Source organism: Protopterus annectens, chromosome 13.part0 (genome assembly GCF_019279795.1).
Source record: "Protopterus annectens isolate FY-2018-M chromosome 13.part0, PAN1.0, whole genome shotgun sequence".
NCBI classification, from domain to species: Eukaryota; Metazoa; Chordata; order Ceratodontiformes; family Protopteridae; genus Protopterus; species Protopterus annectens.
This window is the reverse complement of record NC_056747.1, coordinates 634,975,439-634,993,980: the sequence shown is the minus strand read 5'-3', so window position 1 is coordinate 634,993,980 and position 18,542 is coordinate 634,975,439. Positions and strand designations below refer to the sequence as shown.

At 40.7% G+C, this 18,542-nt stretch overlaps 2 protein-coding genes across 4 annotated transcripts in view; one reads left to right on the top strand and one right to left on the bottom strand.

The window, feature by feature from the left end:
- Positions 1–1,937: 1,937 nt before the first annotated feature.
- METTL18 (methyltransferase like 18) lies at positions 1,938–3,723 on the bottom strand. The gene has a single exon (XM_044054318.1). The coding sequence runs from the start codon at positions 3,381–3,383 to the stop codon at positions 2,151–2,153; it is 1,233 nt and encodes a 410-aa protein (XP_043910253.1). The 5' UTR covers positions 3,384–3,723; the 3' UTR covers positions 1,938–2,150.
- The window catches only part of MRM3 (mitochondrial rRNA methyltransferase 3), a 185,483-nt gene continuing 170,624 nt past the window's right edge, over positions 3,684–18,542 (top strand). The window contains exon 1 of one of the 3 annotated variants that reach the window (XM_044054315.1): positions 3,684–4,152. In XM_044054315.1, the coding sequence (XP_043910250.1) occupies positions 3,725–4,152 (428 nt within the window). In that variant the 5' untranslated portion in view covers positions 3,684–3,724. The remainder of the gene's footprint in view (positions 4,153–18,542) is intronic. The other 2 variants (XM_044054316.1, XM_044054317.1) reach the window with 2 other exon arrangements.

The window sequence follows — 18,542 nt, the reverse complement described above, 5'->3', positions numbered from 1 at the left end:
ATTTCCAGAATGTGGCCCAAGACAATGAGACAAGCATGATAGAGACATAAAAAGATAGAGACAGAGTGAGACAGAGACAACTGGCAACCAACTATTGTACACTCCTAGCAGGGAATAAGCTCTGGTTACAAATAAAGGGATTACTTCAGAAAATGAGTGAATAACTCTTGAGAAAATTCTCTGGTTCAGTGACACTTGGAAAGAAATGCTCAGATAAGAGCCTTCATGAACAGGTAGAAAGCTCAGCATGCCATCCAAAGTTGCAGGGGGGCATGGCAAAGTTACCCTCTTCCCACAAGTGATCAACTACACCCAGCTTTGTAATATTTTAATGATATTAGGCAGGGCCATCACTTGCCAAGTTGCTTGGCAAATGGGCTGTAATTTATTTTTAAGTAATATTTTTTGTGTGAAAAATATGTAATACAGCTACATACAGTAGTGACAGCAAGACCCACTACAGCCAACACATGCCAAATATTTTGACATGCAACTCCAAGTTACTGAGCTGCCTGCCTTACAAGCTATGCATTGCCAATCTGTTTGTGAAATGGGTAAGAAAGTACTTCGAATACAAAGTTTACACCACGTACAAGATAAAGCAAACTGTTTATGCTTAGCAAAACACAACTTTATAAAACAGTCAATTGTGAAGCCTGTGCTTAGCTGCGGCCCACCCATTGTGGCAAAAAGCTGGGTTTTCTGAATCAGGCCCAAGGTATTCCATTGGTAAAGGAGAGACCCTTCACCCATATATATGTTGGTTCAGCATGTAGGACAAGGAAAATAAATAGGTTAAATTCAGACCAAGAAGACAAAGAAAAAGTATCAGAGCAAAGCACATACAAATTACCCACAGCTTACCAGAATATTCTCATTAGAAAAGTTTTTTTAATGACTCAGTATAGTGCTTTGTGTTTTGAATGCCAATGCCTGCCTTAACACTAGCTTCCTCTTTTTCTATGTAGTCCTATGTAAACCAATGGTTAAGAAGGATGGAGAATGCTGACTCCTCCTCAAAGGCAAACAAGTATGGCAAATAAGACTGCAATGTCCATACCTGTATTCCTAGTAGTGAAACAACACACACATTTTTTTTCACACTACAGCCATTTAGAAATTAAGGTAATTAAATTTCTTAACAGAATTATTATATTATTCTTAATGCCACTTTAATATTACTAACAGACAAATGCAGTACTGCAAAGCAAGGTGGGCATGGTTTTGCATGCAGTGATATCAGTGTGTGTGAAATCAACTGAGTATCCAAGGGTGAGGAGGGGGTACTTAAGTGTTTCCATTAATGACCTATGCACTCTGTTTTGTGAACATCAGTTTTACTGTGGGTTGAATACAGTAAACTTTGCTCACAGCACTGCCTCGTAAGCATTTTGCCTTCAAAACTACAAACCAACCGGTAAAAAAAATACATAAACTAATCTCGGGTGACTATTTAGTAATGCTATAATAACAAACAAATACCACAAACTTGTCACATTACAGTGAGGTAAAGTGCTGCAGTAATTGGTATATCTGCCTCACAGGCTCTTAGGTCTGTGATTAATTCAGTTACCAGCTAGGGTACCTTCAATGCAAAGTCTGCACACCCTCCTCATGTCTATGTGCACTTCTACTGGGTGCTCTGGTTTACTCAAATATCCCAAAGGCATTTCATCACATGAAGTGGCAATCCCCTACACTGTCCACAGGTGTGTTTGCAGCATGTTGACTGCATGGCATTGGACATACTGCAATGGACTGACAATCCTGTGCAGGTTTGGGTCTCAGTCCCATAGGCAGTCTGCCCCACAATGCTGAATAAGACAGAACTGGTATCTGCGAATGAATGGTCACATGACTGTATAATTGTAATTACGATTACTTATCTCGATTTTAAAAAACAATATATGCTAACTTTTCAACATACAAAGAGCAAGCCTGGTCACACAACACTTTACTAAGCAACAGCTTAATATTACACACTTAGTTACACAAGGCACATACACTGCTTTCAAGAACATCTTTTAAATTACTGTATAACAAGTGTGGGAGCTGCTTTTACCAACTGCTTAAAAATCTCATTTTAATCATCTGGAAATGTACATTTTTTTAGTTCACGGGGCACCAAAACTGCGGGATAAACATATACATCAGCATGCCGTTTTGAATGTCAATGCAAGAATAATTCTTTTCAGGCCCTCATCAATAACTTTTGCTGTTCTAACACTGAAAATGTTTTTCTCTTGGACAAAACTTTCAAATAGATGGATGCCTCCTCCAACACCAAAATAATGCGTTTTTCCAGCCACATAGACGACTCCTTTCTCACTTAGTAAATGAGAAAGAACATCATGAAGGGTGGGATAATTGTCAACATTGTATATAGTCTCGGAGGTGATAATAATGTCATATTTGTCTGACAGATCTGCTGTGTTCATTACAAGACCAAGAAAACTTAACCATTCACCAGAAAAAAATCTGCACCGTGGCTGACAGTTTTTCTGTTCTACTTCTGCAACCTTTCTTCTTTTAGTACTGTGATGATCAGTGTAGTCATTCTCTACTTGAGGTTGGCACTTGTCATTTTTCTCCAGATGTGAGGTAAACTGTTGAGTACCAGTTTTATTTTGATTTTCTCTCCCACTGCAGCATTCTTCAATATTAACGAGTACATTAGGAATGGTCAATGTTTCAATGACTGTTGCATTGTAATCCTGAAAATGCACCTCTGTGGCATGGTGCTTCAAGGCAGCCATCCCTAGAAGTCCTGCTCCACAACCAAGATCCAGGACCTTCTTACCAACAAACTGCACTTGGTTTTCCAGCAGGTAGGTGATAAGGTCGAAAGTACACTCCCAGATTTTCATGCCACCTTCATAAACACCCGGAATCAGATCAGAATGGGTCGAGATAGCTCTTGACACAGCCACTACATCTTCACCCACAGCCTCAGATAACATTTCCTTTTCTAGCAAAGATACGTCAATATAGTAAACAGAAAAAGTTGATCCTACGTGTAGCGTCTCTATAATTTTATTGTCAAATAGCTCAGTAGTGTCAGGGGGTACAGAGTGTTCCTTTGCAAGTGCCTTCTGTTTTATAAAACTTACTGGAACCACTATTTTTGATTGCAGTACTCCGCCACTTTTCTCGTCAATGTCTTGCTTGTTTTTGCTCCATGACACTACACCAGTTTTCCCATTTTCTACGTCTGTTTTTTCAGAGGATAAGAAGGAACTGGCTTGTATCTTGTCATCGTTATCGTCCCGATAAAATGTTGATGGAACAATCTCTGGCTGATCATCGCTCCTTTTACCCTGTACCACTTTTTGAAGCGTCTCTTCAACTTCCTCGTTAAAGAAGAAATTGAACTGGAAAGCCATCAACTAATCAAAAAGAAACTAACACAAATACACAATCTACACCGCACTTACACACACGTGTTTTCAACAGGCATTGAATTGATGACGCCGCACACTTCTGTAATACGTACCTCTGTTACCATGTTATGTATGGCAAAACTTGGTAAAGTGCTTACTGCCATCCATTGTAATTTAATTCGAAAAAAAAGAAAGAAAAGGCCAAGGCAAATATAAATGTGTTCATGAATCGATACAAGTGACGCTACTCAGTACTTTAAATAGCGTTCCATTGTTGTTCAGTAAAAAATGCAGTTTATATGACATTGGTAAAGTGCACGTAGGGAGCAGAGGGTGAATCAAATATGGCTGCGCTCAGGAGAAACGTGTGGAATGTTAGTGTTAGGCTTTTTCTAACAATTCGCCCACAGTGGGATTTGGAAATACGTCGTAATGTAAGAGCTCTTCGGAGGAAGCCTGTGCGAGTTCTGTATCCCGACAGCGAGTCGTCTGACAGTAGCCGGAGTCATGCATCAGAGCAGACTTTGGGGCATCGTCTCTCGGCTCCACGGGGAAGAGAAGGGGCAAATGAGAAGAGCTGTGAAAACCGCAGCCAGTTGGAACGGCAATACGAGAAATTTAATGCTAGCAGTTATTTAGAAAGGCATCGGTCCAGGGATGTTTTTCGAAAGTACCAAGGATATACCCCTAGAGGCGAACCCGGTGAGGTAGGCGGCAACCCCTGGGAAGGGCTCCGTTATGATAAAATTGCACCTGGTGATAAAAGACTTGCGTAAGTAATGCGTTAAAGCTATATCTTACGTGTTATTTCAGGTTGGAAAGGTACAGCTGTATTGTTATGTGAATTTCAGGCATTGTAGCTGGAGACACGTTAACAGATGCATGCACATACCTAATGAGATCGTTTTTTACCTTTTGCAAACCAGTCCAGACAGTGCAAGTGCAAGTGCAACCCCTCTTCTGTAGCTATTGTATTGTACAATTGAGAGCGGGTAGGTGGCAGTCTCATCAAAGGGGCCTGACTGTTTTGAGCCAAGTGTTCCCTCCCACTGCACCCCCTCCTCCTTTTTTAAATCGATTTCTATAACTAAATAAGCTCTGCAAAGTTGATTTACTGCATTACTGTTTGTTTTCCTGAACTTTTTGCACTTTTAAAGTTTGTTTTTGTTTAATTTAACTGGTAGGCTACACATTCAAGTGCGCCAGCCGATTTAAAGCATGTACTATTGTTACTGTATTTATTTTCTGCTACTTTGTAAAAAAAAAAAAAAAATCCTTGTTCCCCCGCCTTTACTGAACTAGAATAGTCCAGTCTTCAGGTATTGCTAATCTCTGGGCTGTGTCATAGTTCCTGTGTTGCTCTGAGCAGCCTATCTGTCCCTAGAGGAGTGGTTCCAGCCCAGTAACTTGTAGCTTATTGGCCGTTTTGGGCCATTTCCTAGCTCTTTCTAACCCCCTGCTATAAAGCCCGCTTTAGCGTGAATTTGCGCATAGCGCAGCATCGCTTAATCAAGTTTAAACTGTTCCCGGCTCCACAAAGCCTGCTCTTCATTTTTTTCCCTTGGAACTTGCTCTAACTCTCAATCTAAACATTCTATTCTCAATCTAAAAACCCCACACTTGCTCTTACATGCATTTTATATAAGTTAAGCACTTTTTAACTAAAAAAGCACTACATCCTCCAAAAATCCTCCTGAGTACCCTATCCCCTATAGGTCCTTTCTGATTCAGTTACATAGCAGTTCCTTATACTATTCTAGCATGTCGAAAGGTCAGATGCTGGCTTCCTCTCCAGTTCAGCTGGTGAATCTGGGAATCTTGAAGCAATGTTACAACTGCCTCATGTACACAGACAACCCCCTCCTCCTCCCAACAAATACAAATATATGTGAGAGATGCAACCATATAGCCAAACTGGAGGCTGAGCTCTCTCGACTCAGTACTGGCATAACCAGTCAGGAGGAGAAAGTAACCACACACACCACAAATCCAGTCTCACATAGACCTACCACAACTGCAAACCAAACACATAAACACACAAAAACATACTCCGAGGCTCTAAATAAAAATCTGCCAAAGCAACAGAGACCTCCAAAGCAGACATCCAAGCAACCACTTCCTCAAAACAACACACATGCAACACATAGTTCACAAAGTCAGTGTGCCAAACAGCCACAGCCCCTAAGGCTAAACAACATACCTGATACACTTGTAATAGGTGACTCTATAGTCAGACATACTGACGTCCCGCTGACCAGGCTGAACAAGGAAAAGGTCACAAGTAAGCTGCCTGTCGGGCGCTAGAATCCGCCACATAACACAAGCACTCGGGTCACTCCATAGCAGGTACAAATATGACTCAGTCATTGTCCATGCTGGTGTGAATGACCTGAGATGTACCTCCCTGGACTACATGAAAAGAGACATAGAGGAGCTCTCTGATTATGTAGCCCAGGCCAGTATGACCCTGACCTTGAGCAGCATCTTACCCTCAACAAGAATGATGCCTCAGTACAAAGATAAAATGATCAATTTTAACAATTGGCTTAAGTATTGGTGTCATTCTAAGGGGATCCAATGTTTGTCTGCTTGGGATGACATGCTCGACAAGCCATGCTGCTTCGCAAGGGATGGCTTGCACCTGTCACCCCTGGGCTTTCGGATATTGGTAAAGGCTCTTGCCACCCCCATAGTGCCTTTTTTGGGCAAGGCTCAAAAGACAAACCCACCTCCCTAAAAAACACAAATAGAAAGAAACTAAGGGTAATGCTGCTCAACGCCAGAAGTCTAAACCTCAAGATGCACGCTCTCAAAGCCCTCTTCAGTATGGAGAACATCGATGTCTGTGCAGTGACAGAAACCTGGTTCAAGGCTCCCGAGAGTACCCCAGCACTACCAGGTTATACCTCATATCATGCTTTTCGGCCCCAAAACTTGGACCGAACCACAAAAGGAGGGGAAGTATCCATATTCATCAATAATACCCACACCTCCAGGTTACCTGCAATGCGCAAGGCATCGGAGAACATCCATGTGCAACTAACAGTGGGCAAAACTGCCCTCCAGTTTGTAGCATGTTACAGACCACCCTCTCAAACTCAGGAACCCCACTCAGCCTTCCTAAAGACACTGGAGAATATGAAGGTCTCTCCAAACACCATCATATTGGGGGACTTCAACTACCCAAACATAGACTGGGAGCATTACTCAAGCCCCAACACCCTAGCCCAAAGGTTCCTAGAATTCATAAACTCAAATGCTATGGAACAACTAGTCACCTCTCCCACAAGAGGGGAAAACATATTAGACCTGATCATCACAAACATGGGGACACAATGTTCCGTTCCAGAAGTATACCCCTCATTGGTAAGATCAGAACATAAATTAATCTCCCTGGAAATCCACATCCCGCCCCCACCCCCAGCACAGAAGACCACAGTGAAGAATTTCTCAAAAGCTGACTTCACACTTTAAGACTGAAGTGGAATCCTTTAAGGCCCCTGGTCCTGTGGAAACCACAGCCCACTCTGCTGAATCCTTTATTAACGCATTCTATGGACACCTACAGGAATGCATGGATCATGCAATCCCAAATAAAACCAAGACTCATTCCCCCAAAGGCAGGCGTCCTGTCTGGTGGACCCCAGCCATTAATAAGCTATACAACAGAAGGAGGAAGCTACTACATGATAGAGCAAAATCCCTAAAAGGGAAGGCATCTCTGATCAGTACTAGCAAAAAACTACGAACACTCATAAAATCATCCAAGGCCAACTTTGAGAGAAAAATTGCACTAGACACTAAAGATAATCACAAGGCTTTCTTTAGTTATGTTAGAAACCTGGGTGGAAACTCCCAGATATGCTCAGAGTTGGTCCAAAATGACAAAAAATACACTGAACCCACAGACATTGCCAACATACTAGCAGACGGGTTCAGTGCAAATTCCCCCCCCCTCCCCCCGAAAAGGACAAATATCTATTCCAGCAGAGTGTTGCCTCCCTGACATCTCAGATGCCCAGGTGAGAGCCGCCATCTCCAAAGCTAAAAACACAGCATCAATGGGACCAGACGGTGTCCCGGGTTGCGTGCTACATGAACTCCAAGAAGAGCTAAACCCACACATAAGGCTGCTGTTTAATCTCGGCCTTACTACAGGATATGTACCCAAAGAATGGCGTACAGCAACAGTGGTCCCACTCCACAAAGGAGGTGCTTCTACGGACCCTGGAAACTACCGCCCCATAAGCTTGACAAGCCTGGTCTGCAAAGCTATGGAGAGGATCATTATGGACCTCATAAACAAAGACATTGGGGACCTACAGACATTGGATCCTATACAATTCGGCTTTAAGGGTAGATCCTGCCTCTTGAACCTGGTCGACTTCTTTGAAACAGTCACCAAGGCCATTGATGAGGGTAAGGTACTTCACACAGCCTACCTTAACCTTGCAAAAGCTTTTGACACAATACCCCACTCGGGCATCATAGACAAGCTCTCCAGCTTAAATATAAACCCCTATGTCATAAGATGGGTTGCAAACTGGCTCAAGGACAGAACCCACAAGGTCAGAATTGCTGGAGCCATGTCAGACTCTAAACCAGTCACAAGTGGCGTCTCACAGGGCTCGGTCCTGGGACCTCTCTTGTTCGGTATTTATTTTTCTGAGGTTCAGGCTAACATGGGAGGATTGTGGCTCACCAAGTTCGTAGATGACTGCAAACTGGGCGCCATAATTGATTCTCCAGCGGACACAAGCATCCTTCGAAAGGGTCTCATAGAAACGGAAAACTGGTGCCAGAGCCATGGCCTTAAACTAAACGCCAAAAAGTGTATAGTCATACCCTTTGGGGAAAAACAAAGTGCCCACAAATTACCACATAGGTGGTAATCCATTAAGTACGGGAGAAGTAATTAGGGACCTAGGGACTCAAGTTGACAGTAACCTCTCGTTTGACACTCACATTGCCAAAGTGGTTAGAAAGACCTTCTATATTGCCCACCTTATCATGAAGGGATTCACATCTAGATCGAGTGAGGTCATTGTGCCCCTTTACTCTTCCCTCATCAGGCCCATAATTGAGTACAATGCCCCATTTGGGATGTACCTTACCCGACACCTGCAGCAATTGGAAAGACCCCAAAAGTACCTCACAAAGAGGATCAAGGGACTCAAACATATGCCATATGCTGCCCGGCTAAAGAAACTCCAGCTCTACTCGGTCGCATACCGCCTACTCAGAGGCGATCTATGCCTGACGTACAAGGCCATGTCCAACCTGGAATTAATGGACATGCTCCACCTCAGAAAATCCAAATCCACCAGAGCTACGCGAGAGATTTGAACCTCAGCACAGAAATAAATAGGACATGCTGGAGGGACAGATTCATAACCCAGAGGCTCCCTTCACTCTGGAATAAAATCCCAGTCCATGTTAGGCAGAGCCCCTCACTGACTCTCTTCAAGAGAAATCTTGACAAGTGGATGGGAGATCGTAGGTTTACCCCGGGGGTCACTTCTGTGTCACTGCTAGACAGAGGTACAATAAACTAAACCTTAAAATGGGCACAGTATACTCATTCCAAGGGGTGGCAAAAGCCAAACACACTCTGGCTAGGCTTATAAATGCCCTAGGGCAGATAGCCTAGTATGAACCTATGAACCTAAATGTGACCTTTCCAAACCTGATTCTGTGCTGATGAGTATGACAGTTATATTTTAGCCCTGCTACTGTTTACCTTGTGCTGGGGGAGGGAAAAAATTGAACAGGAAATTCCTCCAGTCACTTTTGACAAACAGCAAAAACTATATCCTACCCTATGCTCATAGCCAGCTTTAGGCATAGGCCAACTAGACGGCTGCCTTGGGCACCACTCTAGCAGGGGCTCTTTTCCAGTAATCTGAATGGTGTTGGTAGACCAGGATGGGAGCACAGGGTGGTGTTGGGGGAGGTGCGCTGTGGACACATTTTGCCAAGGGCACCAGTTGACTAAAGGGCGGTTCTGCCTATGCTGGCTACTTAATCTGGCTTTTACTTTATAAAAGGGTGGGCCTTACTGTCTGCTGCTATGGAAAGTGTATTTCACAGTCACTGCTTTGTGTTTTGAACCTACATAGGTTTCTCCGTCAGTGTCCTCATTTTCGCTCTCCTTGTCCATCTCACGTTCTGCCCCACCTTTTTCTTTTTGGATTTTTCTGAATACTTTTTTGTATTGTGCCAATGTTTTACTCTCAAGGTTGTATCTGGTAGCCCCTTGATGAGCATAAGTTTTATCATTGTTGTCAGTGAGGTGTGGAATATTTGTATACATAACAGGTAAAAAGAGCTGCAGTTGTTTGTGGAGTAAATGTGTGTAACCATTTATTTGTATCCTTTTAACCAAAATAAAATTACCATTTACCAGATGTACACAGAAGCTAGGATTTGGAAGGACCAGAAATCATTCATTACCCATGTATTTAAGCTATTCCTGTGAGATCGCAAACTTTAAAAACACTGTTCACTGTGCACTGGGGTCATGTCTTGCAATCAGCACTAAAAAATTAGGAGTCATTTCTTTCCTTCTTGTGGGCTCATCTTCCCTGTTACTTGCTTGCCTGATTACCAGTGAAAGGGTCCATCCACTCTTCTAGGGTTCCACTGCCAGAATAGTGGGTGACAGGATGCTAGCATGATGTAGAAAAATTGTTAGGTAACCCTATTACACAAACATTATTTGAGTTTCTCAAAGTTAAACATGCAAAGACACCAGTTTTATTTAGTATTACTAAAGTTCATTAAAAAACAGTGTTGTTGTTCTTTCGGCTTTTCCCGGTTAAGGGTCGCCACAGCAGAACTCTGATCCGCTAATGACTGGCAGTAGGTTTGTACAGTGCCGAGGTGCCAGCCCGACAGCCAACCATCAACGAAGGCACGCCCATTCACGCATGTGTTTTGAACGCCACTCGACTGCGGGGAGGACATGCAAACTCAACACAGAAGGTGCTCCAGCCGAGAATCGAATGGGAGAACCTCTTGCTATGAGGCGACAATGCTACCGCTGCACCACCGTGGCTTTACATTAAAAAGCAGTGTAATCCACCATTATGCCCAATAGCTTTGGCCAGGGGTTCATAGGTAGGTACTAGGCTATCAGCCCAAGGGCCTAAGTAAGCATAGCCAACAAGGTTCTCTGGCTTACGCCACCCAAGAAAGTTAATTTCCTGTGCCCCTGTCGAGCAGAGCCACAAAAGTGATCCCCGGGGTGTATTTCCTGTTTCCCATCCACTCATCAGGATTTTTCTTGAAGAGTGCTAATGAGGAACTTTGCTTGACATAGATGGGTATGTCTTGTTTATTGTGGTGACAAGGTTTAGGTCCCTAGAGCGTGTAGTAGCTAGCCATTGGCTGTTGATGTAGACAAAATTAAAAAGGTATATTTGATCTTTGTTCGTTTATTTTAATTGATTCTTGGGACTTTTTACAGAGATTATTTGATTACTGGTAATACAAAGTATTTATTTACAGCTAACCTCAACATGTTGGTGTGGAATGGTCCATTAATGTGTTTAGATTCAAAGTATGTATCGGAAGAAAATATCAATGTTATTTGTACTTTGCATGGATTTAACACCATCAGTTTCTTTTTATATGAAAGTGAACTTTGCAAACAGTATTAAGAGTTCTTATTTGGTGCAGCAACAGCACCTGATTTTACAAACGTAATTTTATTATTTTCAGAACAGGAGTATGTATTCAACTGCCAATGTTAAGATTGCTTGTATGTTTGTTTATTATTTCTGGTTGATGTTTTAGTGTAATGGATAGGCAGAAGTCAATTGATGGTTATCTAAATACTAGTATGGAATTGTTACTTTTACTTATTGTTTGTCTGCCAGCATGATTCATTTTTTTGAATATCGCCTTGTATAAGAATAACTTAAAATGTTTTGTCAACTAAATGTAATCCGACCTTTGTCAACTCGTATTATTACCGTCAATATAACCATCCTTTTAGTATTAAGAGAAATGTGGTAAAAAATCAGTTAGATTGCCAAGTTAGTTCTGATAATACTGTATTAATAAGAGAAGTTAGTCAGATAATTGTTTTTGGAAAAAGCAGTATCTTAGTTATCTAAAATGTATTCATCATTTAATGAGGTTTTGGGTAGAATATTTGATTCTGTTCCCCAATTCTTTGGAAACCTTTCAATCAAGTAGTTTTTTATTTTATTTATTTATTGATTGACATTTGATTACTGGGAAAGTCTGACTGGGTAGAAGTCCATTTACAGCAGACACCCGGGGATAAAAGCTCCAAATTATCACAAAACATTGTAAGAACAATAACTTTACAGTCTTCAGAAATAAAACCTAAACATCTGCAGTTAAAATAATTATAACACATTAGACATAATATAAAACATTGGTTAAGAATCTGTACACAGAATATGACAATCATTTAATATTTAGAGAAAGTTTAGGCAATTTATATAGAAATCAAAGGTAAGTTAGTGTAGAAATATAAATTAAAGTATGAAGTGAGGGAAAAACAGGCTTATGTTATATTTGGAGAGAAAGTCAGGGAAGAGAATTTGATAGCAGTAAGGAAGTAAGTGAAGAAGGGAAAGTAAGGAGATATAACTAATGAAAAGGTACTTGCTCACATTTAGGGCTATAGCTTATCCTGGTTTTGAGCAGAAACAGAGCCAAATTTTCTTAATTGTTTTGCTTTAGATTTTAATACTTCTGTGTGTTTTTGTATTTTAAAATGGAGAGTAATGATATCAAACAAATTTATTTTTTCACGATCGGAATAGTTTAGCAAAGAGGTAGAAATTTGAAAGCCGTTTTAGAATCAAATCCCCCAAAACTTTGTGAGCAATAAGCTAAAGAGCATGTGCAAATTTGGAACATGCAAGTAATGTAAATACATTTTCCATGGTAAAAAGTTGGCACATTGAGCTCATTATGATTGCAATACCACAGCACTGTTTATCTTGCTATTTGTACATCACATTCTGCCTTTTTCCTGTGGGCAAAACATTTAAGATATTGTGGAATAGAATCTACCATCTAGATTTAGAGATTACTTTGGCTAAACATAGTGAGAATTTTATTAGGTTTTTAGTTGTGTTGGAAAAGGTTGTGATGGATTACAGAAATGGCAATTTTGACATGTTTTGTTATTATGTTGGGACATGTTGCAAATTAAATTGCAATTTGACAGACTGACTGAACTTTAAAAAGGAAACTAAAATAGAATTTAATATTTTAAACACTTTAATGACCAGTTTAGATGTATTGTATACCTTTCATGTTTATTAATTGAGTTTAATGCAGATGTATATTTGGATTGAATTCAGTATTTTGGTTTTGTGTGTGTGTGTTTGCATCACAAAATATGACACACAATTCTTGTGTATTTTTAAAACAGTTCATTATGTATTGTGTCTTTGTTCAAATTGAGTTCTTTCTTTATGAACAAAAACACTTGGTAATTTTCTTGGTGAAGACGGCACCCATTTTTATGTATAGTTCTAAATTTAGACTGTTCCAGTTGTCAGAAAAAGATATTGAACCAAAGTGTTACATTTAATTAACTAAAATTGTGCTGGCAAATTTTAATGTAAAAATTTAACATAATATTTGCCGGTGTCATTGGTTTTGGGATAAAATGCAAAGTTGTGCTGGCTAATTTAATTAACATGGTAGTTGCCAGTGTTTTTGGTTTTCATATACAGACAGCTTTCGTTTTTGTAGTACCATGCTTCTTTAGTAAATACAAGTTCATCATATATGGTAAATGTTAGTCAATTAGTCCCCAGACTGAACCAATAACTCATATTCAGGAGTTTCCTGGAGGGACTAGATGAGACTTTATAGCCATCAATCTTGAGGCCAGTGATCCTTTTTCATTACAAATCTTTGAGGTTTCTTGATAAGTGCTTTGTGTTTACTAATAAATACCAGTGAGGTATTATATTCAATAACGAGCTTGATTTGAATGCAGAGGAAGTAGGAATTCTTTGGATGTAGAGGAGAATTAATTGAACAGGATAAAACTATTTTCTAATCACAGTAGCAATAAAATGGTCAACATATGGTAAGTTATTCACAGGTGCCTAGATTTCTGACTTGTTTGTTTGGAGAGGTATGTCATCTATGTGGTAGGAAGTGTATCATCAGTTGTCAATTGAAACATCAGGAGACCCGCAATACGTTAACCCATTTTGGCGATTCATAGAAATAGGCTTTACCAGTTGTGTTTTGGGGGGGTGGCAAGCCTTGTACTTCTACTTTGTATGGTTGGTTGGCGAATCAGAACTCTAACTGTGATTGACATGTCCAAGTCAACCAGAAGTGGATCATTGATCTGACTTGCTCCCATGGTAGGATGTGGAACTGTTTTGTTTACCAGTTTTACCTATATTATTTGTTTATTTTTGGATTTAATTTGAGTCTGTTGTCTTTGCATAAGTTGTTGACATGGTCTTACCCTTGTCAGATTAATTTATCAATAGGTGGCAGACTAACAACATCCAATTTGCAGTTATCTGCATATTTAGATAACCATAGGCCAGGATTTATATCTGGTGTTCTGGAAAGTAAATGTCGAAGAGCAGGGGGCCCAAGTTTGAGCCCTGTAGAGCACCACAGGTAACAGCTTTACATTTAGAAGTGGACACCCTGACTCCATGTGCAAAAATGGTGGGGGGAGTGATGGATGGATTTGTGACTTTAACTACATGGATTCTGTTAAATTCATATGTTGTATAGTGGATAAAGGTCTATGTTCAGTTCAGTGAGTGTGTTGGTATGTGTACACGAGGAATAGTATCAAAAGCTTTGGCCAGTTTAAGATAAGCTGTATTAACTGTATAACCATTATCCACTTGCTTCAGTAACCTTTTTGAACAGGTTAACAGTAAGAAGGTAAGGCTTGCCTTTTGATGAAGCCAAATTGGAATTGGTGAGTATCCAGGCCTAGGAGGTTTTTGGTCATCTAAAATGATGAAGTCCGAAATTACATGTTCCCTAGCTTTACATGCAAGATGGTTTCTTCTGTTGAATCACTTTGTCATTTCATACTTTTTTTTTTTTTTTTTTTTTTTTTTTTTTTGTTAAATGAGTAAACAGATGTATCCTTTTTGGACCAATTCCTGCCTTGGCCCTGGTTACAAGGGCAAGAGCAAGCACAGTCTGCTTAGACTAACCATTTTAGAGCTACAAAACAGAATCCTTCCCATTTACTGAGCCACAGATGCCTTGTTTCTTAGGTTTAATTCAGTCAGTGAAGTAGAGGATGGTTTAGTTTTTTTTTATTTTACTAACTAGCGTTTACTGATCTTGAGCAGTTATTACTGTTCTTTCTGCTGTCACTAAGGTGACATTCTCATCTTGAAATATCCTGGCTTTTCTCTGTAGTTAAGGAAGCATTTCCATAAAGAATTTGTCTGTTCAATGACCAATGGGAAGGTTTGGCATAATGGTTAAGGATTTCGCCTCATAGACCAAAATACAGGGTTTGATTTTGACCTCAGGTTATTAGTTAGGTTTAAAGTGAGCCTTCAAGGGTAGCTAGTCTAGTATTCTGCTATGAACACCATCATAGATGCTTTTCCAAACAAAACTCATTCAGATTTACTAGACTGCTTAACCTCTTCTGCCAAATGTAATTTTGTTTTTTTCAAATCCGGGTAGTGGCCCTCCTCGTGGATTTTTTTCCCTTCCTTGTCACTAGACTGATTTTTGAACTGTCTGTATAATATCATTTAATCAGTTCACTTTTATATATATATATATATATATATATATATATATATATATATATATATATATATATATATTATTGTAAACAATAGTATGTATCTTGTTCTCCTGTAATTTCATATATCTTTGCCACTTTGCCTCTTAGTTATTGCATGTGTGTCTCATGCTTTATGGCATCTGTAACATAATCCTCTGCTTACTGCCATGCACTTCACTAGGTGTATAATTCATTGCTTTGAATGTGTGAATTGTGTAAGTGATTTGTTCTGCGTTGTACACAGGTCATGAATGAAAAAATGAACTCCTTTAAAGGATCTTTTTATCTGGTTATCAGTAATTCACTCAATTCACTAATTTAATTCACAGGAAAGGGCTGTTGAGGTGTGCACAAATAGTGTGTATTGGTGTTTCCTTTCTTGTTTTTTATTCTTCTTGTGTAGTCAGCTATGCTTAGATGAAGTGAAAACTCCTGTTAAATCTGCTTTTGTGCTAAGGTGTGGTGACAAGAAGGGTAGTGGTACAAGGCAGAGATGGAATGTAGCCTGAAAAGGGTGATGATGACAGCGTAGTAGTGACTTCAGTGGTGAGTCAGTGGCAACCACTGGTAAATGGGGTCAGCTTACAGCCTTCATATTTGCTGGCTGCTAACAATGAGGTTAAAACAGAGTGTAAGGGAGTGTGTTTAAAATAAAGTTGCATTAGGTGACTGCTTCCATTAAAAGTAAGAAACTCGCAGGCCACAGAGACTCCGACAGGTATAAACTAGATGTTTATATTTAATAAACGAAAGTGCTAATCTACCGTTTTTGTACTGTTTTGCATTTTACTGCAAGTTTACTGGCTGTTGTATCTGTCCGAGTCTCTGTGGCCTGTGGGTTTCTTATTTTTATTGTTTTTTTTTTTTTTTGCTTTTTTGGTTTCAAGAGATTGCGTCCATTAAACAATTTCTAATAGCAGCAGCAGTATGTGAGCCACAGTTCTGGTAAATGGGCACATAGATGTGGGACTTAGGAGGAGTAGCTCGTGCATCATTCAGACAGCAAGCTCAAAAGGAGGAACTTGATGGCTGGAAATTAGTAGATGTCATTGAAAAGTTGTGGCGTAAGATTTGAGCATTAGTAAAAGAGGAAATGGGATGGCACAAACATTGGTGTGATTTTCTACAAAGCTGGAGGTTTAGGTTTGAATCCCATCTATTTCAGTCTGTCTACTAGGTGAACCTGCACAAGTCTTTAAATTCCTTGGTTTTGAGATAAAAGGAATGCAGGTACGCTTTTGGGACCATTTTGTTGCCACAGTGCAAAAAGTACAGAGAGGCAGTACATCAGAGAATAGAGGAAAGAAAGCAAAACAAGACGACAACCAGTGGCCTTGTTCATTGTGAAAAGTAGGACATCATCTGCTAGGGGCAGGAAACTAACTTAGTATGAAACTGATGAAAGGCGGTAGTAGTGAAATAGCAGACTGAGGTGCTGTGAAAGAAACAACTGCTTATCTGAGAGAAAAGGCAAAGAGGATATGCAGCAGAAACTGGTGGAAAGGGAAGATTTTTTTTTTCAGGTGCATGTTTAAAAGAAAAAAAAAATGTTAGGTATTGCACTGGAGGCAGGAAGGTGGGAAGAATTTAAGAGTGGGTAGTAGTAGACTGAAATTCTGTGCAGATAGTTGGTAATAGTGCTGAACGTTTTTGATGTTTGCTATCATGGAAGGGGAGGCTTGAGTTGCAAAGAACAAGGTCATCATGCTAAATGATGGCCAGTGGGGCACCAGAGCAATGGCACAGATGTATAAACCCCTTACTACAGCCTGGATGACCTGGCTTCAATTAGTGGCTTGAATGTCTACAATGCTGGCATGGGAGGTTGGATGTGTCCATTCTGGGGTGACGGACGTACACTCAGATACATTTCAAGGTCAGTCTCCAGTTGTGACCGAAGAGACACAGGGAGTGTTGTCTTAGGGAAGCAGGGGCAGTGACAGTCACTCTGGAGATGGAAAGATATGCCAGCATGTCCCATTGCACAGCTGTCCCAGGATGTTATGGTTGTACACGAGTGGCAGATAATTTATGGCATAAAGGAATAAAAACCTCCAGCAACAGGGAATTAAGAGAATAATTGTATGTAAATTGTAGAAGATTAGTCACCATCATCATCTTCTTACGGCTGTTCCCGTTAGGGGTCATCACAGCAGATCACCTGTTTCCATTTCTTCCTGTCCTCTGCATCTTGCTCTGTCACACCAACCACCTGCATGTCCTCTCTCACCACATCCATAAACCTTATCTTAGGCCTTCCTCTTTTCCTGTTACCTGGTAGCTTCATCCTTAGCATCTTTTTCCCAATATACTCAGCATCCCTCCTCAGCACATGTCCAAACCAACGTAACCGTGCCTCTCTGGCTTTGTCTCCAAACCTTCCAACCTGGGCTGACCCTCTAATATACTTATTCCTAATCCTGTCCACCCTCGTCACACCCAGTGCAAATCTTAACTTCTTTAATTCTGCCACATCCAGCTCAAACTCCAGCCTTTTTGTCAATGCCACTGTCTCCAACCCATATAACATAGCTGGTCTCACTACCCTCTTGTAGACCTTCCCTTTCACTGTTACTGGTACCAGTCTGTCATAAATCACTCTTCTCCACCCACTCCATCCTGCCTGTACTCTTCACCTCGCTTCCACACTCACCGTTACTCTGAACTATTGACCCTAAGTATTTAAACTCATCCACCTTCGCCACCTCTACTCCTTGCATCCTCACCATTCCTCTATCCTCCCTCTCATTCACACACATATATTCTGTCTTAGTCCTGCTGACCTTCATTCCTCTTCTCTCTAGAGCATATCTCCATCTCTCCAGGGTCTTCTGCACCTGTTCCCTACTCTCACTACAGATCACAGTGTCATCTGTAAACATCATAGTCCACGGGGACTCCTGTCTGATCTCGTCTGTCAACCTGTCCATCACCATTGCAAATAAGAAAGGGCTCAGAGCTGATCCTTGATGTAACCCCACCTCCACCTTAAACGCATCCGTCACTCCCACCGCAGACCTCACCACTGTCACACTACCCTCATACATATCCTGTACCACTCTTACATACTTTTCTGACACTCCTGACTTCCTCATACAATACCACAACTCCTCTCTAGGCACCCTGTCATATGCTTTCTCCAAGTCTACAAAAACACAATGCAACTCCTTCTGACATTCTCTGTACTTCTCCATCAACACTCTCAGAGCAAAGATTGCATCTGTAGTGCTCTTTCCTGACATGAAACCATACTGCTGATCACTAATCATCACGTCCCTTCTAAACCTTGCTTCCACTACTTTCCCATAACTTCATGCTGTGACTGATCAATTTTATCCCTCCGTAGTTACTACAGCTCTGCACATCACCCT

Bases quoted from the DNA above. Each gene is read 5' to 3' on its own strand.
- METTL18 (XM_044054318.1), bottom strand. From the start codon at position 3,383: ATGGCTTTCCAGTTCAATTTCTTCTTTAACGAGGAAGTTGAAGAGACG.